Source organism: Myotis daubentonii, chromosome 18, assembly GCF_963259705.1.
Source record: "Myotis daubentonii chromosome 18, mMyoDau2.1, whole genome shotgun sequence".
NCBI classification, from domain to species: Eukaryota; Metazoa; Chordata; class Mammalia; order Chiroptera; family Vespertilionidae; genus Myotis; species Myotis daubentonii.
Window position 1 is genome coordinate 14,374,681 of NC_081857.1, and position 25,986 is coordinate 14,400,666.

Consider the following 25,986-nt stretch of genomic DNA (forward strand, 5'->3'; position numbering starts at 1 on the left):
CCCCTGAGGGCCTCCACTGCTTCCCGGCCGGAGGGCCTGTCCAACCTCACATGGTTGCTGTCAGAACGCAAATGAGCCAATGCCTGAGAATTAGCTGGTGCTGAGCCCGGACACAGACTCGGTAACTGTAATCCCGGCCCGGGCCCTGTTCCGCCCTTAGGTTTCATCCACAGCTTTTTGTATCACCCCCTGCCCTCCGTCTGCCTTATTCAGATTTGTCCTGCGTTGTTTTCATGGCCCTGCTTCCAGCAGCCCTTTGCCGCCTAGGCTGCACCTTAATTCTGAATTCCCGTCTGATTTACCAAATACTGGTTGGGTGTCCTGCGCCAGGCAGAGGCTGGCTCTGAGGACCCAGCGGGGGTGGGGAGGGGGGTGGTGGTTGGGGGGTGGGGGATGAGGACAGCCCCTCCCTCAAGGAGCCCGCGGAGCAGGCCCTGGAAGGCAGGGGGGACTGGGATAGAGTTGGGGCTGAAGGTGGGGCTGAGAGTCCTGGAGTCAAAGCTTCCTGGAAGAAGGCGTCCTTGTGTGGGAAGATCAGCAGCATTTTATTTTGTTCTCTTGGTCTAAATTCTGAAGACAAATCTGAAGGGTCTCCTGCAGCCTCGCTGGGAGCCAGGCAGACTCTGGCTGGTCTGAGCAAGAGGGAGAGTCCGTTCAAGGCTTCCCTCGGAGTGAGACCGGAGTTAGGGTTAGGGCGCAGCGCAGGGCCCCGGAGGGAGTTGGGGAAGCCCAGCCGCCCTTGAGCCCCGCCCCTTCACCGGCTGTGCTTTGCTGCACTCTTGCTAAAAGGGGAACCGGAGGTTTCCTGACAACTTGGGGAGAAATCACACTTCTCTTCAAAGGAATTAAGCTCAGAGCCACACCATTCTCTGTCCTGTGTCCAAGAAACGCTCTTCTGCGAAGGTCTAAGGAAAAGAAAAGAACACAGCCAGCCTCTGGAGACACCAAAGCCAGCCGCTCTGTGGACAGGACCGTGGGTTGGTGGGCTCCTGTCACTTGTTGGCTGGCTGTGGGGGTGTCCCCCAGTCCCTGCATGGCCGCCTGGTCACGTTAGCCCTGATGGAAAGTGGGCTCGTTCCCTCTGCGTTTCTCCAAGGCCCCTTCTCCTTGTCCAACCCGCATGGTTAAAGGTTCACGCAGGAGAACCTGTTTCTCCCGGAGGCCGCCCTGTGGTGGTGCCGGGGTTGTTGTGTTAAGCTCTGGGGTTAGCGGAGAGGAGGAGAAGGGCAGGGGCTGGAGCAGAGGCCCAGCTGCTATCTGCGGGGTTTCTCCTTCAGTGGGTGGATCTTTCAGGGGCCGTGCAGACAGAGGCTTTGTAAGGACTTCGAGCCCATCAGTTCTCCCTTGTGCCCCTTCTCCTTCTTTCCTGGTCGTAAGTGTTCTCCCTGGAAGAGCAGGATCTGAGAATTCAAGGGCCAGAAGCAGCCCCCAGGGAGGGCACTGCCCATCTTCCTAGCAGGTGAGCGCCTGGTACCCGAGCGGGGCTGTGCCCTTATCCGGTGCTGCCCAGGGCGTGGATGCCAGGGTCTCCCTGGGTCACTGCATCTTGGGACTTGCATCTTCCTCATCACTAACCACCATTTCTCCTCCTTTCATTTAAGCCCAGGCTCCTTCAGTGGGTCTCGGGTGGCTTTGGGGAATAATGGGTTTGTACCCAGCCCCCGTGATCCCAAGTGAGCATCAGGGAGTTGGCTTCTCATGTTCCTGGCAAGGCCTGCGCAGAGCTGAAAAGAGGCCACAGTCCTCAAGCTCCTCCCAGGCGCTGCATTCATTTCCCTGCAGCCCCTGGGCCCTAAGAGTTTTTGTCTCATCCAGTGATTGGCAGTAGGGATCTCAGGCCTGTGGGGTGGAGCGTCACACCAGGCTGAATGGGGATTACTTTGGGGAAGCAGCACCCCGCGGGTTAATTTCCAAGTAGGGAGTCACACAGGGCCAGGGCCGTGCTGCAGCGGCTGCTGCAGTCCTGCCTTCGAGATTTTCCATCGCTCTCTCTCTGGGATGCCTTATCTCTTCTTACTTTCCTGACATATGGAACTAAACCAATTATGTCAAATGCCACTTTCAAAACCACCAGATGACTTGTAAAGTGGAAAACATTGTAATGCCCTGGGCGGTCTTAAAGTCATCATTGATACCACAAAGGAAACGAGACCGTTCCTGGGGATTGTGGGAGTGCTATCAGACGTCAGCTGCTCTGACTCACCCCCACGCCCCTGGACTGTCCCGAAGGCACCCGCCTGGATACGTCTCCGACCAGCATCCTTCCCTGCCTCTGCATCTCTCCCTCATCCTCTCCATGCTGCCGTGGCTGGCCCAGCCTTCCGGACTGGAACCTGGTGGTCATCCTCCACGTCCCCTCCCTCAGCCCTTCCACCAAAGCCATTTCTAAATCCATCATGTTACCTCGGAGCCTCACAGACGTGACCTCTCCTGGCCACTGCCTTTGGTCAAGCCCCCGCTCTCCTCTGTTCTATGTGGCAGCCTCTTCCCCTAAACTCCCTGCATGGTCCTCTCTGTTTATCATCCCTAAAGAGATCAAAGCCATGGGAAACTTTGGAATTCCCGACTGTGGCACACATTCAGGACTCCTCACGCTGTGCTCCTCCCTCTCTCCCCACACCCGCATCTCACAGAAGCCCTTAAAGGTGTTTCTGACAGATGACATGTGATTTTCTCTTGTGGTCCTCAGCTGGACCACATGGCACATTCCATGAGCCGCAGGAATAGGCAGTAAGGCGATAACAAGCTCTATTAGTAATTATGATGGCTGCTTTGTTTTCTTTTCTTTCTTTTTTTTTTTTTTGCAAAACCTGAGCTCTTGCTGTTCCTGTTACATAAGCTATTATCCCCAAAGGAGAACTATTTTAATAAAATAGAACTGTTACTCATTTCCAGTAAATAACTGCCTGGGAGTGACAGTGTACCAGCTTCCAATGTTGAATTAATTAGAGAAATGTATTTGTTAGGCAGAGAAATGTCAGCCTGTGCAGGGCTATTACTGGGGCTGTCTCACGTCAGTGCACACAGTGAATTGGTTCCATTTTTGGAGCCGGGTCCTGGACCTGAAGAACTTGAGAGGAAGGAGACGGACCCTGCCCGGCTGGGTTTATATAAAGAACACCACCCTGAAACTCCCAAAGTCCATATTGTATAGCAGAACAAAAGTGCTTTAAAAAAAATGTCTGATGAGATAAAAACTCAGTTTCATAGAAGCAAATACTGAGCAAGGCAACAGATTATAGAGGATGAACAAAGTCAGTGGATGACTTAGGCATGCTGACCAGGGCAGGACAAGGCCCACAGTGGAAGGCAGAGGGGAGCGGGGTGGCGTGTTGGTCCTCAGGCCTCAGCTGGTCCTGTACCAGGAGCAGGAGTCTGTCTGTGAGGGTCACGTGTGCTGGGCCCTGACAGTACAAAGACAGACAAGACCCGGGCCCACTGGCAGTCTGAGAGCAGTGGTTCCCAAAGTGTGTGTCAGGGGCTGTGGGGGTGCTGGAGCAGCTCTGAGCAGGAAGGCAGCTAGTTAGTGAGCTCTTACTTAGGTCAGGTATGTTCAGGTGCGGAAATTGACAAATTTTGCAAACTGGAGCTTTCCCCCAACAAAGCAGATTGTTAAATGTGTAGTACCACCACTACCTGGGGCTCCCTGAGGCCCTTTCAGGGGATCTGCATGGGTAAAAGTAGCTTCATAATAATTCTAAGCTACTGTTTGCCATTTTTACTCTCCTTTCATGAGCATGCAGTGGTGTTTTCCAGAAGCTTCTGTGCTACTGCAACAGACTGAATGCAGGAGTAGATACGAAAATCCAGCTACCTTCTATTCTGCCCAGAGATGTGCAAAAATCTAAAACAACACCACACTCTTCTCACTAATTTTTGTTGTTTTGGAAAATGGTCATTTTTCTGTAAAATTTTATTTAACACATTAGAGGCCCAGTGCATGAAATTTGTGCAGGGGGGGGGGGTTGTTCCTCAGCCCGGCCTGTGCCCTCTCACAGTCCGGGACCCCTCACTCATTACCGCCTGCCTACTGACTGTTCCTTACCACTCGGCTCGCTGCTCCTTAGTGCTGCCGTGGAGGCAGGAGAGGCTCCCACCACCACTGCTGTTCTCGCCAGCCGTGAGCCTGGCTCCTGTGTTGAGTGTCTGCCCCCTGGTGGTCAGTGTACATTATAGTGACTGGTCGTTCTGCAGGTCATTCTGCCATTCAGTTGATTTGCATATTAGGCTTTTGTTATATAGGATAACTGGCTCATTATTATCTAAAGTGAATTAATAACATATTCTTTAAAATATCTCAATTTTAATCTCAAATTTGATATATATATTGGTAGATATAACCCACATAAAAACTCTTTGGTGTTCTTAAAATTTTTTAGAGCAGTTTTAGGTTCACAGCAAAATTGAGTGGAAAGTACAGAGATTTCCCATACACTACCTGTCCCCTCATATGCATAGCCTCCCCCATTGGCAACATCCCTACCAGAGTGGTACATTTGTTACAGTTTATGAACCTACATTGTGTAAGGGAGGAAAATAATTTTCCCTCTACCCTTCTGAGTTCTTAGCTGAGACCTGTGTAATGAAAGACAGATTAACAAGAGAAAACCAAATGGAAGTTTATATACCTCTTATGCATGGGAGATACCTAGGGAAAGAAGAAGAACTCTCCAAGGTGGCTTAGAACTCAGGCTTGAACACCATTTTAATAAGGAAAGGGTATGTCTGTGTAGACCTTTTGGGGGAGAGCAAATGATTTTTAGGAAAGATGAATGGGCCCTTGAAAGAACACATGGGAGAAGAGAGTGTGTAACAAAGTTTGTCTGGGTCTCTACTTCTAGTTTCTTCTTCTGTGATGAGTCAATCTTCCCTGGTTGATGAAACTCTCAGAAAGGAGATTTGTGATAACTGAGTTCTTATTCTTGGAGGACCTATCTTTAGGCAGATAAGGTATTCAGAGAAAGCTGCTTCCTGCATTTGCTATTATTTTTCAAGTGTCTACAGTTCAAAATAATCAACATTCCCATGCAGCATATTTTGGGGTGGCATGTCCTGAACGTCTACAGATCTATTTTGGGGTGGCACATTCCACTACCCTTCATTCAGCTCATCATTATCACTCAAAGTCCATAGTTTACATTAGGGTTCACGCTTGCCATTATGTGGCACCAATTTTCAACTGGTGTGTGGCAAGAGGCATGCTGGTGTGCCACAATAATTTTTAAAACATGCAATACTTGACTATATAGTCAGGGCACTAACCTCTTTTCACAGAGTTTGTCAAATAAAAAAATGACAAAGCCAACACAATAGCCATCTGGTGTGAATAAATGAAAATTATACCTATTTTTGGGTCAGATCAACAATACATATATTTTTTGGTGTGCCGCAGAATTTTAGTAATTAGTTTATGTGTACCGTGAGATAAAAAAAAATTTGAAAATCGCTGTTCTATGGTATTGGACAATTGTATAGTGACATGTGTCCACCATTGTAGTATCATGCAGAGTACTTTCATGACCCTAAAAACCCTTAGTGATCCCCCTCTTGATCTCCCCCTCCCTCCATCCTCACCCCTGGCAACCATTGATCTTTTTACTGCCTCCATAGTTTTGTCTTTTCCAGAATGTCATATAGTGAGAGTCCTACAGTAGGTATATAGCCTTTTCGATTGGCTTCTTTCACTTAGTAACATGCATTGAAGATTCCTCCATATTTTTTCATGGCTTGATAGTTCATTTCTTTTTAGTGCAGAATAATATTGCATTGTCTGGATGTATGTACCACACTTTATTCATTCACCTGCTAAAGGACATCTTTATTGCTTCTAAGTTTTGGCAATTATAAATACAGCTCCTATAAACATTCGTGTGCCGGGTTTTAGATGGACATAAGTTTCCAATCCTCTTGGGCAAATACCAACGAGTATGATTGCTGGATCAGATGTAAGAATAGGTTTAGTTTTATAAGAAACTGCCGCACTGTCTTCTAAAGTGTTACATTCCTACCAGCCGTGTATAAGAGTGCCTGTTGCTACACGTCCTCACCAGTGTTCTGGATTTTGGCCATTCGAATACTGGTATTCATTGTTGTTTTAGTTTGCATTTCCATGATGACATATGATATGGAGCATCTTTTCATATACTTATTTTCCACCTGTATATCTTCTTTGGTAAGGTATATTTTGGATAACATTTCTTTACCCTACATATCTTTTGTAAATATTTCCCCCCAATCTCTGGCATATCTTCTCATTTTCTTGATGGTATCTTTCACAGAGCAGAAATATTTAATGTTAATGAAGTCCAGCTTATTAATTCTTAAATAGATTGTGCCTTCGGTGTTGTATCTAAGAAGTCATTGCCAAACTCAAGTTTTTTCCGGTGTTGTTTTCTAGGCGTTTAATAGTTTTGCGTTTTACATTTAGGTCTGTGATCCAATTTGAGTGAATTTTTGTGAATGCTGTGATGTCTGTGTCTAGACTCATTTTTCTGTGAACTTACAGCTGTTCCAGTGCCATCTGTGATGACTGTAATTGCGTATTGTATTGCCTTTGCTCCTTTGTCAGACATCAGGTGACTATATTTACACGGGTCTATTTCTGGGCTCTCTATTCTCCTCCATTGACCTGCTTGTCTGTTCTTTTACCAGTACACACTGTCTTGATTATTGTAGCTTTATAGAAAGTCTTGAATTAAGGTAGTGTCAATCCTCTAGTTTTGTTCTACTTCTTTATTATTGAGCTGGTTTTTCTGGGTCTTTGGCTCCTTCATTATTAAGAGTCTAAAGGGGGGGTCCTAAGAGAAATGTTTGAGAATCGCTGTTGTAGAGAAAGATGGACAGACACGCAGATGCGTGCATTAAATTCTTATGATAGGAAAGAAGATAGAGTGTAGCGGAGGGGAACCCGAACTGAGTTTTGTACATCCAACTGCCCTGTTCTGGGGGCCAAACACCCTGCTGCTTTAGGGTGCATCTCTGAGTCCAAATTTAGAGGCCATGTGACACAGACGTGAGCCTGGTCTCAGGAGAGACTCAGGGAGAGAGAGAGACAGAGAGACAGAGAGAGAGAGAGAGAGAGAGAGAGAGAGAGAGGGCGTGGATTGTCCACCTCCCTCGGACTAGAGAACACAGGGCAGAGGGGCCGTGTGGAACTGGTCTTGCACTTCTCTGAGAGGAAGGCGGGTCTTGGTTGTTAGGGTGGCGCAGGTAACTCCAGGGCTGTGCCTGCCTGCTGCTCTTCATAACTAACATGTTAAATCTCAAGAATAAACCATGTTAAAAAGGGGAACAGTCCCCTCTTGTACTGATCGCCTACCACCCTCTACGTTCTGCAGGAAACACATGCAGAGGAGAAAAGGAGGGGCTTTAGTCTCAAACCCCAGAACAAAAACAAGTATATCCCCAGGCCTGTTGGGCTCCTCCGGAGAGAAAGTGTTGTTTGCTGGAAGAGGCCAGTTGCTTCCTCTGCTCCCTGCACCTGGGCCACACCCCAGACGCAGACCCCTCCGGCAGTGAGAGGCCGGCAGCTGGCCTGAGCAGAGCTGAGGGTTGAATGGGGCCGCCTTCAGACCAGGCCGCACAGCTGCTCCCTGACCCAGTTGACCGCATCAGCTGCAAGAGTATCATGAGGAATCCCAAGAGCAAGCCAAAGGAAGCGAGGCCGAGGCCAAGCCTTCCTGTACCCCCGCCTGTGCAAGTACATCACCCCCCGGGACCAACCCAGATGGCTTCCCATTCATTAGCCGTTTGCCAGACACGTCTTCAGACCCCGCTCCTGGCACCGTGCCCGAAGGAACAGCATTCCTGGGGGACACTGGTGGGTTCAGAGGGCCCTTAAAGGTCCAGACATCAGGCGTGTGTGCTACAGTACAGGGAGAAGGCCTAGAGTTTTTATCGAATGTTCAAAGGCAAGGGGAAGTTCTTTCTCAAAAAAGGGTGAAGAACCACTATGTCAGAGGTCAACAGTCACTACAGCAGCTCTGTTGAGGGTTTTCAAAACAACATCAATTAAATAACAACAATTCAAAAAAAAATAGCTCTGTTGTTCTCCAAGCCTGGCTCAGTGCTAAGAGCTGGAGATGCAACAATGAACAAGGCCAGATGCCATCCGTGTGCCATTGAGGAACACGGATACAAATCAAGCACACACACACACACACACACACACGTGTCAAATTTCAAATCATGTCTTGCTATGAAGGAAAGAAACCTGGTTTTATGACGGATATAACAGTGGATGTTTAGTTTTTATTTTTATATGTTTGTTTATTTTTGAATAGGTAATGCACTCATGTTAAAAAATTTTCAGAAGAATTATACAGTGACACCACCCACCCACCCTAGCCCCTAGCCACTCCCTGGGGGCCATGCATGGTCTCCAGACTGGTGAGTGGCCTCTTGCTGTTAGGCCAGGGAGAGAAGAGCAAGCTTACTTGAGAATATGAAGCTTGAAATGAAATTTGAAGCATGAACGTGAATTAACTAAGTGAAGGGGACTAGAAAGAAATGTGGAAAGTACTCTAGACAGAGGCACTAGCTTGTGCAAAGGCCCTGTGGCAAGAGACAGCATGATGTAATAGAAGAACTAAAAGAACACCCGTGGCTAGAATGCAGAAAGCAGGGAGGCAGAAGTCCAGGATGCTGGTGGGTGGGGAGGATGCACTCTTGTAGACTGCTCAGCATTAAGGTTTTTCCCCTGAAACCCACTGGACGAGGAGGGGAGATAACCGGCAATCACACTTGCATTTTGAAACTATCACCCTGGCTTTTGTATGGGATTGGCGGGGAAAGCAGTTAATGGGTTCTTACTCAGTTCAGGTGAGAAATGATGTGGGTTGGTGGTGGTGCTTTATCTACTTATAATATAGCAGGTCCTCGAATAACAGCATCATTTTGTTATACTGTTGATGAGATGCTGTAAGAACTTAATTCTTGTTTATTTCAGTTGCTCTATGGTAAAATTGGTTTTGTGATCCGTTGTTTTGCGGCAGTTCCGAGAAGCGTTCGATGATGTTATGTGAGGACTTAACTGTATACTGCAAGCAATGTGTTGGTGTGTGTGGTTCTTGATTCTGAAAAAAAAAAAAAGTCAACAAAACGTTTGTTTCAATTCTCTCAACCGAATGGAAGAGAATTCATAACAGGAGTTTGCTTAGAATGTGGCTAGATTGTGTGCAAGCATGTGGCCAAACTGACAGAATAAGTTAGCGTTGCTGTAAAAAGGCGGATGGGCAAAGGGCTGCATCTCCTAGAATCTTGCCGGAAGACACCTGGTCCAGGCTCCCACCTGCTCGCCCGCTGCAGGAGCCCTCCGGTGGCAGGAGGGTGTCACTGTGGCCACGAGGTCATAGCAGAGTGACCATGTGGGCGAGGCTCAGTGAGTAGAACTCCCGGTGCTGGAGATGTTTGGGTATGTGCACACTCAGTTTTCCTTCTGTCCCCCTGACCCCCCAGAATGGCTTACCCCGAGGAGCAAGGAGGCGTCCCCTGTGGTTTCCTCCGCCAGAATTCCGGCAACTCCGTTTCCTTGGACTTCGAGCCCCACACTGAGTACCGGTTTGTGGAGCAATTAGAAGAGCGATACAAATGTGCCTGCTGTCACTCGGTGCTTCACAACCCCCACCAGACGGGGTGTGGGCACCGTTTCTGCCAGCACTGCATCCTAGCCCTGAGGTGAGTGGGCTCTAAATGTCAAGTGTGGCCTCGCACTGTGATTGTGGTTCTGGGATGGCTGTGGCTGGCCACAGAACCATTCATCTGAGGAGGGGCTCTCCTAGGCCCCTCCTGTGAGACCCTGAGGAGCCGCCTTCATTTTTTGCCACTCGCTGACTGATTCTCACCTTTGGTTAAAATCCAGACCACGCCTGCTTTGCATGTGAGGACAAACCTAGAAGCCCATCTGTGCTTCCCCCAGGGCCTGCAGACACCCTGCCCTTCCTTGCCTAAGGCAGCGGTGACTTCCCGGAATCTCTCAGGCATGGGGGCTGTTCGCTCCTGGGTGGCTGTAAAGCCTGGCTCATGCCCTGTTGAGGGAGCGGACCAGGAGAGACAGAAACGCCGGCGTTTAGGGCTTATCGAGGGGCAGGAAGGAAGCTGTATCCTGCCCAGCTGAGAAAGGGGTTATTATAGCACACGCCCATTCATTCATGGGCTCAGTCATCCAGTGCCCGTGTGTTCCAGTCACCTTGCTAAACTAAGCTCCAGTGTCCAGAGTTGGAGAGCTGAGGTCCAGTGTGGAACAGGACCCAGTCTCTGCCTTCTAGAACATTACAGTCCAGTGAAGCAGACAGGCAGGCGGTGGTACAGTGTGATAAGCAAAGGACTGGAGAGGGCATTCAACTCTGTCGGGGGGACTCACTATTTGATTTGCGTCCTGGGAATGCAGGGGAGTTTATTTTCAGACTGAAGAGGTGATGGAATTGGGGCGCTGGGGGCCTTCTGGGAGAGGGGATAGCGTGAGTAAAGACAGGGCCTGGGCTGCTCCGGGGAACGTCAGGGGGCCGAGCATGGCCGGAGTGCTGAAGAGCTGTCAAGGTCAACTCTTAATTCTGGCTCTATTTTTATTTTTCTCTCCAGGGAATTAGATGCAGTGCCGCTCTGCCCTGTGGATAAGGAGGTCATCAAATCTCATGAGGTAAGAAAACCACTGCTTTGGGTTAGCAAGTCTCTAGTTGATAGAGAAGCCAGTGTCCTGGTTGGGCATCGAGGTTGGAGCAGGAGAGCGGGAGGGGGTCTTCCCTGGGGTCCATATTCCTCTGCTGAGGGCTCAGGTCGGACCCCCACTTCTGACGCTGTCTGAGAGGCTTGTTTGGGTCTTTATTGACTCCCCACGTTTCTTCTCCTGCTTCTTCCTTCCCCCTTCCTATCCCGGCTCCAGCTCTCCTGAGTCACTTGGAGAAATGAAACATCCTGTTTCCTGGAATCCACTATCTCATCTGGTTAATCTCGAATACTTCCTTTGGTTATTATGTCTAACAACAACAGCCTTATCCAGCTAGAATTCACATGTCTTAAAATCTTCTTGTAACGTGTCCGTGTTTCTTGGGTATATACCGAGGGGTGGAATCACTGGGTCAGATGGTAACTATGTCTGACACTCTGAGGACCTGCCAGACTAGGTGTTTTCCTAAACAGCTGCACCATTTCACATTCCTGCCAGCCATGTCTGAGAGTTCTAATTTCTCCTGGTCCTTGCCAGGATTTGTTATCGTCCGACTTCTTTATTATGGCCTTCCTTGTGGGTGTGAAGATATATCTTGTGGTTTTGATTTGCATTTCTCTAATGGTTAATGATGTTGCACGTGTTTTCCTATGGTTGGCCATCTGTATATGTCTTTTGTAAAAATGCCCATTCAGTCCCCTTGCTCATTTTCTCAGTGGGTTATTTGCCTTTTATTGTTGAGTTCTAAGAGTTCTTCATATGTTCTGGATACAAGTCTCTGATCAGATATATCATTTGCAAATATTTTTCTCCCATTTTGCGGGTCATCTTTTCACTTTCTTGATGGCTTCCTTTGAAGCACAAGTTTTTCATTTGGACGAAGCCTTCTTTATATTTTGTTTGTTTGGTTGTGTGTTCCCATGGCCATGCTCAGTTTTCTTCCTTTATTTTTTTAAAATTTGTTTTTATTGATTTTAGAGAGAGAGGAAGTGAGAGAGATAGAAACATCAATGAGAGAGAAACACACTTCCTACTCGGGATCAAGCCCACAACCTGAGCATGTGCCCTGACTGGAATTGAACTGGTGACCTCTTTGTTCATGGGTTAACGCTCAACCATTGAACCGCACCATCTGGGCGGTTTTCTCCCTGACCTGAACACCGGTCTGATACACGCTCCTTCTCTATGCTCTTATGATGCCTTCTGAAAGGCCAAGCATAGGGCAGTGCTGTACTTGTGCCTGCCTCAACACTGGGCCAGGGGGTGGCATATGGCAGCTTGGGATTTGTTGGGACAAATCCAGCTGCTTGTTTTTGTATGGCCTGTGAGCTAATAACACTTTTTATATTTTTAAATCATTGGAAAAAATCAGAAGTGCACTAGGAACTCTGTACTTTTTAAAAAAATATATTTTATTGATTTTTTACAGAGAGGAAGGGAGAGGGATAGAGAATTAGAAACATCGATGGGAGAGAAACATCAATCAGCTGCCTCCTGCACACCTCCTACTGGGGATGTGCCCGCAACCAAGATACATGCCCTTGACCGGAATTGAACCTAGGACCCTTCAGTCTGCAGGCCAACACTCTATCCACTAAGCCAAACTGGTTAGGGCAGGAACTCTGTACTATTTTTGCAACTTCTTGTGAGTCTTAAGCTATTTCAAAATAAAATTTTTTAATAAAAGTAAGAATAATGTTATGGTCCTAGCCGGTTTTGCTCAGCGGATAGAGCATTGGCCCGCGGACTGAATGGCCCCAGGTTCGATTCCAGTCAAGGGCACATGTCTGAGTTGCGGGCTGTATCCCCAGTGATTCTCTCTCATCATTGATGTTTCTATCTCTCTCTCCCTCACTGAAATCAATAAAAATATTTTTTTAAAAAAAGAATAATGTTATGCATCATGTGAAAATTATATTTCAGTGTTCATAAATCATGTTTTATTAGAACACAGCTGATGCCCCTTTATTTAAGTATTGTATATGGTGAAGTTGAATAGTTGCAACAGAGACCATTGCAGCGTGGTCCGCCGAGCTGAAAATATTTACTCTCACCCTTTCTGGAGAAAGTTTGCCAACCCCTGGTTTGTGCTGAAATAGCAAGGCAGCACAGCTTCAGTGACGCTACTTGATGACTAACACAAACCCATCTGCTGGGCAGGAAGCTGAAAGCATCACCCTTAGCCACAGCCCCACCTCCTGACCTTCGAGCATGTGGGGTCAAATGCACCTTGAGCTTCTCCCAGCTGCAGCCTACTGCGCTGGACATTGATTACCTACCTGCCTTGCATGTTTGCGGCCTGTCAGACGTATGTATCTGAAACAGCTTTTCCTTTTATGATGCTGAATCTGCTATTTCCATTCCAACCACTGTCTGGAAGTTTCCACCCGCCTTCTGAGATGAACCTGAAGACCAGGTTAATAATAATTCTTGCTGCTCTAAAGCTTTGGTGTGAGACCTATCATGTTTATCTTTTAGGTGTTTAAAGACAATTGCTGCAAAAGGGAAGTCCTCAATTTATATGTATATTGCAAAAATGCTCCTGGGTGTAATGCCAAGATTATTCTGGGACGATACCAGGTTGGTATTACAAACAACATTTGCCTTCGCCAATTTCCAGTGACGTGCGTTGAACACCTTTTTTTGGTGATAGTTACTGGGCTAAGCATGGGGGTGGGGGTGGTCATTGGGCTGCCCTCAGAGAATTCCTGCCTAGAAATTCTGCCCCACAGCATGCAAAGGGCTAAGATGTGAGTGAAGAGGTTTGTTCTACCTGGAAGGCATGGAGGACGTGCTACCTGAACTAGGCCTTACATTGTGGGTTAAGGGCATTGATCCAAAAGTGAAGATGTGAGATATGCTGGGCAAAAGGAACACTTAAGCAAGGACATGTCCTTTGGGGGGAACTGTGAAGGATTTGGGGTCCCCAGGGTGGGAGCCAGGGTATGAGTGCCCGGAGGCATTTGCACATGCCAGAGTGATTGCTTCCCAGCAGCTGTGGGCCCTGGCCTCTTAGAATTTATGATCTAAGGCAGAAAACAGATCAGAACAGAGATAGGATGGAGTTTAAAGGTGAAGCATTGTTAGGAGATGCAAACAAACGGTCTAGGGGAGGCGAAGGGGCGTGAGCCTCCTATGGAATGAAACTGCTACCCGGCTCTTCCATCCAGCGGGAAGCTTGTGAAATGCAGACTGGGAATGTGGCTCCGCCATGGCAGGCCCCTATCAGGTTTGATCACACGACAAATGAACAAGACTCAGGCATCCCAAGCTTCCAGGGAATGCTCAGAGGCTGCTGAGAGTTTCCACTCCCGCCCACACATTTTGGAATATGTTTCAGGTGATTTTTTTCTCCGTCAGTCCTCCAGACCCCGCAGGCACTGAGCTTATAAATGTGCAAATGATTTCCTTGTTACCCCAGGGAGTTCTTTGGAGGCTCACGGAACTTGGTTGTGTTTTCCCCATGACAGCCTCTGGCCACTGGTTCCGATAGTCAGATAGTCAGGTCCCCAAGCGGGGCCTCTTTCCAACCTTGGGTTGTCGCTAAGCCTGAAAGGGAAACAGGGCTCAAATGGACCAGGGATCAGCTTTAGCGACCAGATCATCAGCTTCTAGAGAACAGTGGCTGATTTCTTTCCACCTCTTTCTTTCGTATTTCCCCTCATTCACTGTCCTCCCCACCTTGTGTGACAGGGTGGGGGAGCTCACAGAGAGCGGAGTCTTGAAGAATGCTGACTGTTTTGATGCGTTGAGGGTAACGTCCGTGAATTTTGGACAAGATGCGGATTTCAGTTGCCATCACCATTTGTTTCTTACCAGCAGAGGCAGAGGAAAAGAGGTGTATTGATTGATCTCCCATAGATAAAGTCTTTGCTCTTTTTTTCCATCAGAGAAGGAGTCAGCACACTGATTCTGGCGAGAGCCAGACAGTAAATATTTCAGGCTTTGCAGGCTCTGTCGCAACTGCTCAACTCTACCATTTTAGAGGATAGATCATCTGAGAACAAATAGATAGGCATGTGGCTATTCTCCAATAAAACTTTATTTACAAACACAAGTGGCAGGCCAGGTTGGCCCCAGGCCCATAGCTTTCCGACCTGTTTTAAAGGATTTTCCAGGCAGACAACCGTATTAGGATTTTGATAACTTGTCAGAATCACAGTAACTTACAGTCATTCAAAGGTCCTATTAAAGTATGCCTGTTTTCATAAATCTCTAATGTGCAGACAACTGGAATGAACACTGTTAATGTCATTAGTCTCCTATATTCCAGTTGAAAACATCTCCCGACCTTGGAAGACTGGCCATTCCCAGCTCCTCCTTGGCCTGCGGATCCTATATGTCCTCTACCTCCTTTTCTTGACCACTTCTGGACCAGCTTCCTCCTTCCCTTTTCTTCCTTTAATCCCTTCTTTTCTTCCCCCGCTCCCCCCCCCCCCAATCTGTCCTGCCTTTTACCATCTGCAAATTAGTGCCTGGTGCTAGGGGTGGGGATAAAGAGTGCACAAAAGAAATAAAAACTATTCTTGAGGTCTGGTCAATTCATTGGCAAGCCTTAAGGAAATATTCAAGAACTAACCTGAGAACATGAGCATGTTCCTAGGTCATCTAAGCTAAAACTCGTTATTCCTCCTTCTTCCCCCACCTTCGCCCCTCCTCCTAATTCCCACCTCGCAAGGCTGGCTTTCAGAGCCTGGGTCCAAGCAGCCCTCTGTTCAGCACTCAGAGCCCGCAGGCACGGCTGTCCTTCCCCCAGCGCCCCCTAGCGCTCCCTCTACGCCCTTCAGCACCTCCCTTCCCACCGCCCTGTTATGTGTTTGTCGCAGGACCACCTCCAACAGTGCTTATTTCAAGCTGTGCAGTGTTCCAATGAGAGCTGTCGGCAGCCAGTCCTTCGGAAAGATCTGAAAGAGCACTTGAGCGCAGACTGCCAATTTCGAGAGGAAAAATGCCTCTATTGCAAAAAGGAGGTGGTAGTCATCAATCTACAGGTAAAAAAATAAAAATAAATTTCTCACCTTTAGGGGGCTACATTCTGCTGGAGTGATCACAGGGAATCAGATGGGCTACCAGAAGCCCACCTTTCTGGAGTTATTTTTGTACAGAAATACTAGGCCTAAAGAATAACTTTATGTGAGAGAAGTTGTGTAAGAAACAAAAGCCCTCTTGGTGGTAGGACTGTACTCGTTTATCATGGGCAAAAATATTGTTTGAACACCTGCTGAGGATGAGTGGGCAAGGAGGGACGCTAGAGATGGGTCACAAGGAGGTGGCAGTACTGTCTGTCCTCAGGATGCTGTGGTCTGACCGGGGAGGTTGGCTGTGGGCATAAAACAAGAGCATGGGTACCTTTCACCTGTGCCAGAGGAGCCACACTGATGACTCCCACAGCCTGCCCTCTGATGTCCTGTGCCTTCCGACTTTCTTTCGGAATAACTGGGAAATTTAATGGAACTGAATTCCTTTATACCAGTGGTTCGCAACCTTCTGGCCCTTTAAATACAGTTCCTCATGTTGTGACCCAACCATAAAATTATTTTCGTTGCTACTTCATAATTGTCATGTTGCTACTGTTATGAATCGTAATGTAAATATCTGATAAACAGGATGGTCTTAGGCGACCCCTGTGAAAGGTTCGTTCAACCGCCAAAGGGGTCGTGACCCACAGGTTGAGAACCGCTGCTTTATACCAAGAAAGCGGCCGTCTATATGCAATCCTTTCTGGAAGTGGGCCATGCCTTCCTGACGGTGAGCCACATGCATAGATTCCCAAAGAGACATGTGTATCAACACTCTGAGGGCATAAAGGGGACCCGTGAAAGCGAAGGTGGCCTTGTCTCATCACACTCTTTCTGTTTCAGAATCATGAAGAAAACGTGTGTCCCGAGTACCCAGTACCTTGTCCCAACAAGTGTGTGCAGATGGTTCCCAGGAATGAGGTAACTGTAAATCATCCTCTCAGGAGATTTCATGTACGATAAAGTTTTAGCAGTCGTGATGGGGCGTGTCTGACAAAATCGCCTACGCGAAGGCCCCGGGCTTAAACGACACCCATGATAACCATGTCTGTGTCTCCCCTCCCATTTCCCGAGAATTCTCCTCCGTTTTCACCATAGTGCTCCCTCCACCAAGCCTCAGCACCGCCTTTTCCTGCTCCTGTTCCCGCCCTTCTTCCCAAGCCTCCCTTGGCTCCCTACTTGCTGCAGTTACACCAGACAGTGGAGAATGGCCGATGAATTTCTGTAGCGTGAGGCTGTCCCTTTCGTAGGTGGATAAACACCTGGCTGTGTGTCCTGAAGCGGAACAAGACTGTCCTTTCAAGCACTATGGCTGTCCTGTAAAGGTATGGAGCGCCTTTCTGTTTCTGCCTCTACATTCTGCTGTGTAATTCATTGGGTGAGTTCCTTGTACTCTTCGATTCCGTCCGGGATGCAAAAGGACATTCACTTATGAGAACTTTAAGTCTGGGAATTGTATTTGTCATGGTTCTCCAGAGACATAGAACCAACAGGAGATATGTAATGTAATATATACTTAAATATATATAATATATACTTACATATATACTATATATATAATATATACTTACACATATTATATATATATAATATATATAATATATACTTACATATATATGTAAGTATATATATATTTGTGTGTGTGTGTATATGTATATGTATGTATATATATATATTTGTCTTTGCTATAAGGGGTAGGGTTTACCTTTACCTTTCCAGTGCATGAAATACAGAATTGCTTTCCAGCTCTGAAAGAAATCGTCTTTATAGTTAGGCCCAAACTTCCAATTGGGTTGTATTCTAGAATTTACATCAGTACCAAAGCTGGGGAAGGGATTTATTCTCCGGCCAAGGGGCCAACCCTAAACAGAAGGGAAATCGATGACAAATGTTTGCTTTGAATTCATGGATCACCCAGAATCCCTAAGATTTGCTTTTATTGGTAATATAGGCACTTTGCAATGATTGTGAGGGAAATAAATTTGCTTGGGCTGGAATTAGAATTAGGTTGCATACCTTCAGCCTGTGATAGCAGGATGGTGATAGAAGAATGGAAATGTGTTTAGCAGGAGGGAGAACTAACCTAGCTTCGAACTGGTCGGGAGCTAGTTCACCTAGAAGATAGGTTTTCTATGGGAAGAGTTGAAAGATGATAATAATTACACTTAGCCCACAGTCATATGGAGGGTGGGGCAAAAGTAGGTTTACAGTTGTTCGTATGGCAAAGAATACAGTAATTAATAAATAGGAATATAAGAATAGCAGCTCTCTCTGTGGAGCACACTTATGCCTTCCCCACCTCCTTTCCCCAAGTACATTTTCCTGACCTCTCTCTTTCTCTTAAGCACAAAGGGCCCTTCTTTTGTCTCTGTCTCTTGTTTCCTGAGCCCATTTCTATTACCTCTGTGACTTTCTAAATAAACTCTTCCTTATAGTTTGAGTCTTGGCTCTGAATTCTTCCTTGGCCAGAATTCAAGGACTGATGTTGCTGAACCAAGGTCCCGTCATTGGTAACATTCTGGTGCCATTTTCACCACCAACATGATGGTGCCGTAACTCGGATACCCTTACCAATACATGGATTGTCTTATTATGGTGTAGTGCAGTGGGATTCCAGAGGGTCCCATCCAGGGCCACCTTGCACACCTGGACTGTACTAGGTACAAACAGGGGCCCGCTGTGCCCCACTGGCTCCTCGCTTTGCAATGGTGGACTTGAGTGAGTTTTCTTTGGAAATCCGAACCTCCCTGTTTTAAGGTTAGAAGCTGACTTTCTTTGAGCTGTTTTGTGAAATCCTCAAGGTGGAGCTAAAGGTTAAGGGTTGAGAGAACTTAGGCTAAAGAAAAGGGTCGGTATAATGATGGGGGGTGGGGGGGGGGGGAGGGGGGTGGCCGGTTTTTCAATTGGAATTGCTTCCTGAAGGTCTGAACAAAACCTTTACTGGGTAAATGAGAACCTGAACTTATTCGACTCTAAAGATAAGGGGCACATCCTCCTCCAGCTGTAACCTTGGGTATTCTTAGGCAACTAAGAATCTCTGTAGAGGTATCAGAGGTATCCCTCACGATGTACAGGAGCCCCGTAGGGAAGTCCAATTCAACTGTAATTAAATAACTGACTCCTGCCCTAGCCAGCTTGACTCAGTGGATAGAGTGTCAGCCTGGGGACTGAAGGGTCCCCAAGCTCGATTCCAGTCAAGGGCACATACTTCAGTTGCAGACTTGATCCTGGCCCTAATCAGGGACGTGCAGGAGGCAACCAATTGATGTCTCTCACATTGATGTTTCTCTCTGTGTGTCTCTTCCTCTCCCTTCCACCCTGTCTAAAAATCAATGAGAAAATGTCCTTGGGTGAGGATTAAGAACAAAAGTTAATAATTGACTCATGTGGGGATGTGCACGTAAAGGTTGGTTGCCTAGCACTCTCAGTCCTTGTGGCTGTATTAGGCAGCTGGGGAGAGAAACGAAACAGATAAGAGAGTTTGAGATGACTCGGAAAGTGACATCCCCTTGGAGCTCACCCACAAGCAGCACATAAACTCCAACCCCCTACACAATATCCCTAGAAATTTTGTTCAGACTCTACAAATCTCAAAATAAAATTAACATGAGAAATTATGCTCCTTAGGCTGGAAACTCCCAGCCTCAGCTCCCATTAATACTCCTGCAGATATACAATAAATAGGAAGCCTTTAGCAATCGTGATGGCTAAAACTTTATCTTACATAATACAAGCATAAATTCTGTGTTTCGCATACTCACAACTGTAAACCTACTTTGCCCCACCCTTTATTCTCAGGGCAAGGAAGGAAATCAGCATTGAGTTTTGATAGCGGCCTGGTTCTCTGCCCCTGTAAGTTTAAAATTGTCTCATGGGTACTGTAGAATCTTAACCCTGGAAAGGGGACTGGAGGGCCATTTCCCCCGCAACCCACCTTGAGACAAGTAAGCAACGTTGTTGAAGTTCTGTTTTAGCGGGGTATCCCACCACCCTCCTCGTCTGGGGACACTTTCCACAACCTGCCTTATTTTTCTCTTCATGTTGAAGGGTAAACCGTCGAACCTGAAGCAGCATGAGCACTCGGCCTTACGGGACCACATGCTTCTCATTTTAGAAAAGAACTTCCGATTAGAAGAACAGGTAAATGAATATTCAAGGGTTCAAATATGAAAGGCGGGCAGCAGAATTGCTGGGATTTGCAATTCTTGGTGTTCTTATATTCTGTTTCAGTGTAAGTCGACCGGAGGTAGGTCTTTTTCTATGAAGTGGCCAGACAGAGTCATAGGATTGTAGAACATGAGAAGTGGAAGATGCCTTTGAGATCCTCATTCAACAGAGGAAGTAACTCAAAGTTTGATATGTTTGTAACTTGTGTCAGGATTCGATCTCAAACCCATGTCCCATAGTCCTGTCTGCAGCCTCTCGACACACCTTTTAGTTAATGATACCTGGCACCTAGGAGGTGCCTAGGAGGTGTCTGATGTTTTAAATGAAGCCTGTATTACGTGAAATAGCAGTTGACAATCTCTTCTAGGCACTATGGGTTTATGTATTTTGTAGTAAGTCCTAACTCCTGCCTTTGAGAAGCTTTGCAACCTGATAAATGCCCACGTCCATATTTAGTTCACCGAGTTGCGATTATCGAGTGAAAGTATGTGTGCAGATGATGATTTTATTGAGTAATGATTGTAAGAGTTAATTGTCTTATTAGCACATCTCAGAGGATCAGGCTTTTCAAGTTCACATAGGGAAGAGCACCATCTATTGCAGACAGGGAGCTGGATTTTCTCTTATCGATTATTTTACGATGTCTGAGTTCAGATGAAAGTAGGTGTGTGAGTTCTAGGGTCAGATCCCAGAGAAAATTAGAAAGACCGATCAAACTGTAACTTTGGTAGAAACCATGCTGCCTAGTAGCCATTCCCAAGCTTTTTCTGTATCATTGCCTCATTCATCCATCCATTCATATAACAAACACCTCCCACAAGTCAGATACAGTGTTAGTTGCTAGGAACACTGAGTTGAGGAAGAACTCACAGAAATGTAGACAGGCAAGTTGCCGAGCCTCACGGGACATGCTTTGGGGGTACCCTGTGTCTGGGTTCAGAGGCTGCCTCAGTATACTCCAGGGGAGTTGGGAAAGGACATCAGAGTTACATCTTGAAGGAAGAGGTCTGTCGGTTAAAATGTTGTGGAAAGAGGACAGCCCAGAAGGGGAAAGTTTGTGCCAACACGGGGAGGCATGAGAGAGGCTGACAGTTCAAGGAAATGTGCTTTTGGGGTGGAAAGATACCCGAGTGAGAGACAGGGAATGGCCGGAAGTGTGGTCTGTTGGATCCAGATTGCAGTGGCCTTCCACGTGAGCCAAGACATGTTTGAACACGATGCATTCAGTTATTTTTTCACTCATTAATATTCTGCCTAATACTAGAAAGAATCTGAGGGCCAAAAATGTGAACTGTGTTTGTCAGTAATAGGGAACTAATGGAGGCTTTTACATTGGAAAAATACTTGGCCAGCTAATTGTTTGTTTGGTTTTAAAAGGTAAGACAGCTGGCAGTCGCATGGAGGATGGATAGAGGGAGAGAAGAGAAGAGAATGAGGACAGCGGGACCAGGCAGAAGGGGTTGCAATAAACTAGACAGTGTAGCAGTAGAGCCAGAAATTGATGAGCGAGAGCTCTGTGCCAGAATGCCTGGGTTCCAGGACTGGTTCCCCAGTAGTCCCATGAGTTTGAGGATGCTACCTAACCTCTCTCTTCCCCAATTTCCTAATTTGTAAAATGGGGTTGTGGTGAGGGTTAAGAGGTAATGTATTTAAGCTCTTGGCACAGCATTTCAGTGTTAGGTGGAGACAAGATGCTGGAAGAGGTGAGGTGATGGGGAAGGATTGATCCAGGCTGTGTCAGTGGGGATGGAAAGAGGGTATTGGGAAACATTCAGAGATTGGATTGGGATGCTGCAAGCTTAGAAGGCAAGGAACATGGTAGTGTTCAGGAGCAGGTTAGATGTGAGGGTGGGGAGACGCCTGAGTTTGCTCTTGTTCAGGGAGATAAGTCTGGTGCATGGGTGGAAGTCAGCTCTTGGGATCTTAGTAGATTCTGGGTCAGAGATCAGATGGTTGTTGCAAGCTATTTGTGCATTCATTCACCATGCCTTCTGTGTGCCAGGCACTTTGTGAGTCTTTGGGGATAAAGAAATAAGATGTAGTACCAACAATTTAATGAAGAAAAAAAAACCCTAAATAATAACAGCAATAACAACAAAAAGCAGTAAGAGTAATGAAGGTAAGTTATACACTAGATTATGGTCAGGGTGTCATGGAACTTGTGAGGTGGCCTGGGTAGGTGGTCCTAGTAAGGAAATGTAGTTCTGAGAGGATATGCTCTTAAGTGGAGGCTGAGAAAGCAGTACTTTCTAGATGGAGGAGGAAGTGTCTGAGAGACCAAGGCTTGATGGGAAATAGAAATTGTGTGGTCTCACTGGTCAGGGCGCATGTGAAATGTGAATGGGCATGAGGCTGAAAAGGCAGCCAGGGAAGACTGCAGGGCCCTGGATGGCCTGTAAAAGGCCACTAGAGATAGGTAAGTGGGGGTGACAAGACCAGATCTGTCTCTTCATATTACTGTGGACACCATATGGAATATGCATTGGAGAAAAAGATTAAAGACAAGAAGCATTCATTCACTCATTCAACAAATATTTATCAGGCACCTACTGATGCCAGGCCCATTGCTGGGGTTACGGTGGCCATGGGATCCATGCCAGTCCCGGCTCCCATAGACACCCTTTTGGCACATGTGTGAGGGAGAGTGTAGGACCAATTGGGACGCCGTTGTAACAGTCCTGTGGGAAGTTATGAAGGCTGAAACAAGATGAGATGAAATGAGAAATGGATATTTTGTTTGTTTTGTTGTGTGTTAGGAAGTTAAGTTGGCAAGTATTGCTGAATGAGTGGATATGAGGGTGAGAGAAGAGTTGTCTAGGTCACTCTTAGATTTCTGGTTATTTCTTTCAAATAGATTCTGAATTCTGAGAGAGTAGTGCATTTTGCCTACCACTGGCTAGCTCTGTGCTGGGCGGGTGACTTAAACTCTCTGTTCCTCTGTTTTGTCATCTGTAAATGAGTGAATGAAGAGAACCAGTTCAGTAAATTCAGCCACATGATGTCACTATCATTAGATGAGCCATCATAGCGGGTTAGGCATAGGAAAAGCTGATGAGACATCTGTGGACCAGGTATTTTTCAAAGCACCTGCAAGTATTTTCCTAGAATTATATAGGAATCTACCTGTAAATATTTTCCTAGAAATATATACATACACACACACATATATATAGTTTTCCTCAAAACACTTTCTTACCTGCAATATTTTCCTAGAAGTATATTTATTTTAATATGTATGCCTGCATTTAAATGACCTCATTCACATTCCTGTTACTAGATTTCTGACTTGTATAAGAGCCTAGAACGGAAAGAAAGCAAAATCCAGCAGCTAGCAGAAACTGTAAAGAAATTCGAAAAGGAGTTCAAGCAGTTCACACAGCTGTTTGGCAAAAATGGAAACTTCCTCTCAAACATCCAGGTGAGAAACGACCTTGCTACTCATAGCCAAGATTTAGACTTCAATTAATTGGCAGTGAGGGTTCCTCTTATCAGTTTTGTTGTTGTTAATCCTCACCCAAGGATATTTTTCCCATTGATTTTTAGAGAGAGTGAAAGAGAGGGAGGGAGGGGGGAAAGAAAGAGAGAGAGAGAAAGAAACTTTGATATGAGAGAGACACATCGATTGGTTGCCTCCCGCACATGCCCTGACTGGGGCCAGAGATCAAACCTGCAACCCAGGTATGTGACCTTGACCAAAAGTCGAACCTGCGACCCTTTGATCTACACGATGGTGCTCTAACCACTGTGCACGCCAGTCAGGCCTCTCCCTTTGTTCTTCTCGAACCAGGTGAGAATAAGCTGCATATATTGTGGCATTTTACCCCTCCATACTTTAGTATGTATTTTGTAAGAATAAAGAGCTTTTACAGAACCCCAGTACATTTAGCAACATCAGTAAATTTAACATTAATTCTTTTATGTCATTTATGGCATTTAGGATTTTAATTCATGTTGGGCCAATACTAGTCACTTGGTTCATTGAGAACATCTATAGTTCTGCTTTTTATAGTCAACAAAGTGAAACTATTAATTCTCTTGGGAAGAAAATGCTTTAAATACCACTCAGATATAGCAAAATTATTTGTAAATCATGAATGTGAAATAACCATAAACAAATTCCTAATGAATAATGTCTTTATTGTGATTATAAAATAATAACATTTATAGTGAAAAAGACATGTGGTATGGGCAATAGTTTTGAAATTTGGATCCAAGAAGATGCAGGCCATATAGTTTGCATACTTTGTCAGCACACTGTGTGTGTGTGTGTGTGTGTGTGTGTGTGTGTGTGTGTGTGTGTAGAGAAAAGGAAATGCATTATATGTTACCATTTAAATTCTTTTTCTAACACAGTGAGAAGTCAGAATTCAAGCATTGGGGAGGGAACTATTGTTTTAGTTGTATTTAACCTCTTCCATTTAAAGAGAGCAATCAGAAGGCCAGGCCTCATCTCAGGGCACTTGTGTACACCTGTAGTGCTCAGGCCAGAACAGGTGGCTGGCTTCCAGCTCCTTCTCTGCCTTCTTGCAGAACAGAAGTGAATCCGGAGGGTAGCTTCTAACAAGGCAGTGATAGGTAAGAGGAGAGAGAGCATGAGACCAGAGATCTAAAGAGAGGTTAGATAACTAAGTGGAGAGAAATTGAGAGAGGAGTAAAAATCAGGTGAGAAATTTAAAGATTTGGAACAGGAGCTGGGATAGGGGGGAGGAGGAGGAGGAGGAGGAGGAGGAAGAGGAGGAGGAGGAGGAGGAGGGGGAGGAGGGGGAGGAAGGGAAGGATGAGGACGAGGAAGATATAGGTGGTTAATCTCTCTGCATCCTCATTGAATTTTCTGTTCTGGACTATGTAGTTTTCATTTCATTAATTGATTAATTAAATGCGAAATGTTTGAATTTAAAATTGCATCTTGATGAATTACTAAGATATTCATTGACTAAGATATTAATGTCCATTTTGTACTGAAAGGTTCTTGCCAGTCACATTGACAAGTCGGCTTGGCTAGAAGCTCAAGTGCGTCAATTATTACAGATGGCAAACCAGCAACAAAATAAATTCGATCTGAGGCCTTTGGTAGAAGCGATTGATACAGTGAAAGAGAAAATAACCCTGCTAGAAAGCAATGATCAAAGATTAGGTATGTCTCATATTTTATGCTTCCCTTTTGATGACTCTTGTCTGCATGTGTTCATGAAACAAGCAAACACCTGGCCAAATGGAGTCACAGCTGTCCAGGAGAAACTGGTTGAATCTGGTATTTGCGAAACACAACAGCATGATATTCTGGCTACTCGGGCAAAAATCATGAAGAGCCATAATGGGGGCCGGAAGAGGCAAAGGGTAGAAAAGGGCCCGGAAATGCCAGGAACAAGGGAATGGTGGCTTTTAATTGAGAGTGGGAAATAAGGAGAAAGCTAAGAAAAACGTGGTCGGAACACTGTTTGAAGTGGAAGCATACCTTGGAGATACTGCGGGTTTGATTCCAGACCACCGCAATAAAGCAGGTATCGCAATGAAGTGAGCCACGGATGTTTTGGTTTCCCAGTACATATAGAAGTTACATTTACACTATACGTAGTCTATTAAGTGTGCAATAGAGTTGTTTGGAAAAAAACTAATGTACATGCCTTCATTAAATGATACTTTATCACCAAGAAATGCTGTCATCTGAGGCTTCAGGGAGTCGTCATCGTTTTGCTGGGCGAAGGCTCTTACCCTAGTAACATCAAAGATCACTGATCACAGATCACCATCACAAGTGTAATGAAAAAATTGGATATATTGCCAGAATTCCCAAAATGTGACACAGAGATAGGAAGTGAGCAAATGCTGCTGAAAAATTGGTGCCGTGCCAATAGACTTGCTCGAGGCAGGGATGTACAGAGAAACATAAGAGGGTTTGGTTGTTTAAAAGCATCCCGGTTTGAAAACGAGGGGGGGGGGGCAGGGGGGGCTCACAGGCTTGCACACGTTAGTGGAATGTTGAGTGTCTTCTCTACATGTGGGTGAGTTTCAGGTCAAGAGAACACAGGCAAGTTTGCTTGGCGCCACTCTTGCCAAGACGTGAGATTCACAGAGTTGCTATTAGTAATACAAATGGTCCATTGGCGGACATTGAATTCACTTTATCTTTAGGATGCC

The 25,986-nt window shown here is 46.0% G+C and overlaps 1 protein-coding gene across 4 annotated transcripts in view; it reads left to right on the plus strand.

The window, feature by feature from the left end:
• TRAF5 (TNF receptor associated factor 5) overlaps window positions 1-25,986 on the plus strand; it is a 44,042-nt gene that overhangs the window by 17,224 nt on the left and 832 nt on the right. For 2 of the 4 annotated variants that reach the window (XM_059675213.1, XM_059675212.1), the window contains 9 exons: window positions 9,457-9,675; window positions 10,579-10,636; window positions 13,142-13,243; window positions 15,490-15,654; window positions 16,525-16,602; window positions 16,932-17,006; window positions 19,729-19,821; window positions 23,126-23,266; window positions 24,814-24,982. In XM_059675213.1, coding sequence (XP_059531196.1) covers window positions 9,458-9,675; window positions 10,579-10,636; window positions 13,142-13,243; window positions 15,490-15,654; window positions 16,525-16,602; window positions 16,932-17,006; window positions 19,729-19,821; window positions 23,126-23,266; window positions 24,814-24,982 — 1,099 coding nt within the window. In that variant the 5' untranslated portion in view covers window position 9,457. The remainder of the gene's footprint in view (window positions 1-9,456; window positions 9,676-10,578; window positions 10,637-13,141; window positions 13,244-15,489; window positions 15,655-16,524; window positions 16,603-16,931; window positions 17,007-19,728; window positions 19,822-23,125; window positions 23,267-24,813; window positions 24,983-25,986) is intronic. The other 2 variants (XM_059675215.1, XM_059675214.1) reach the window with 2 other exon arrangements.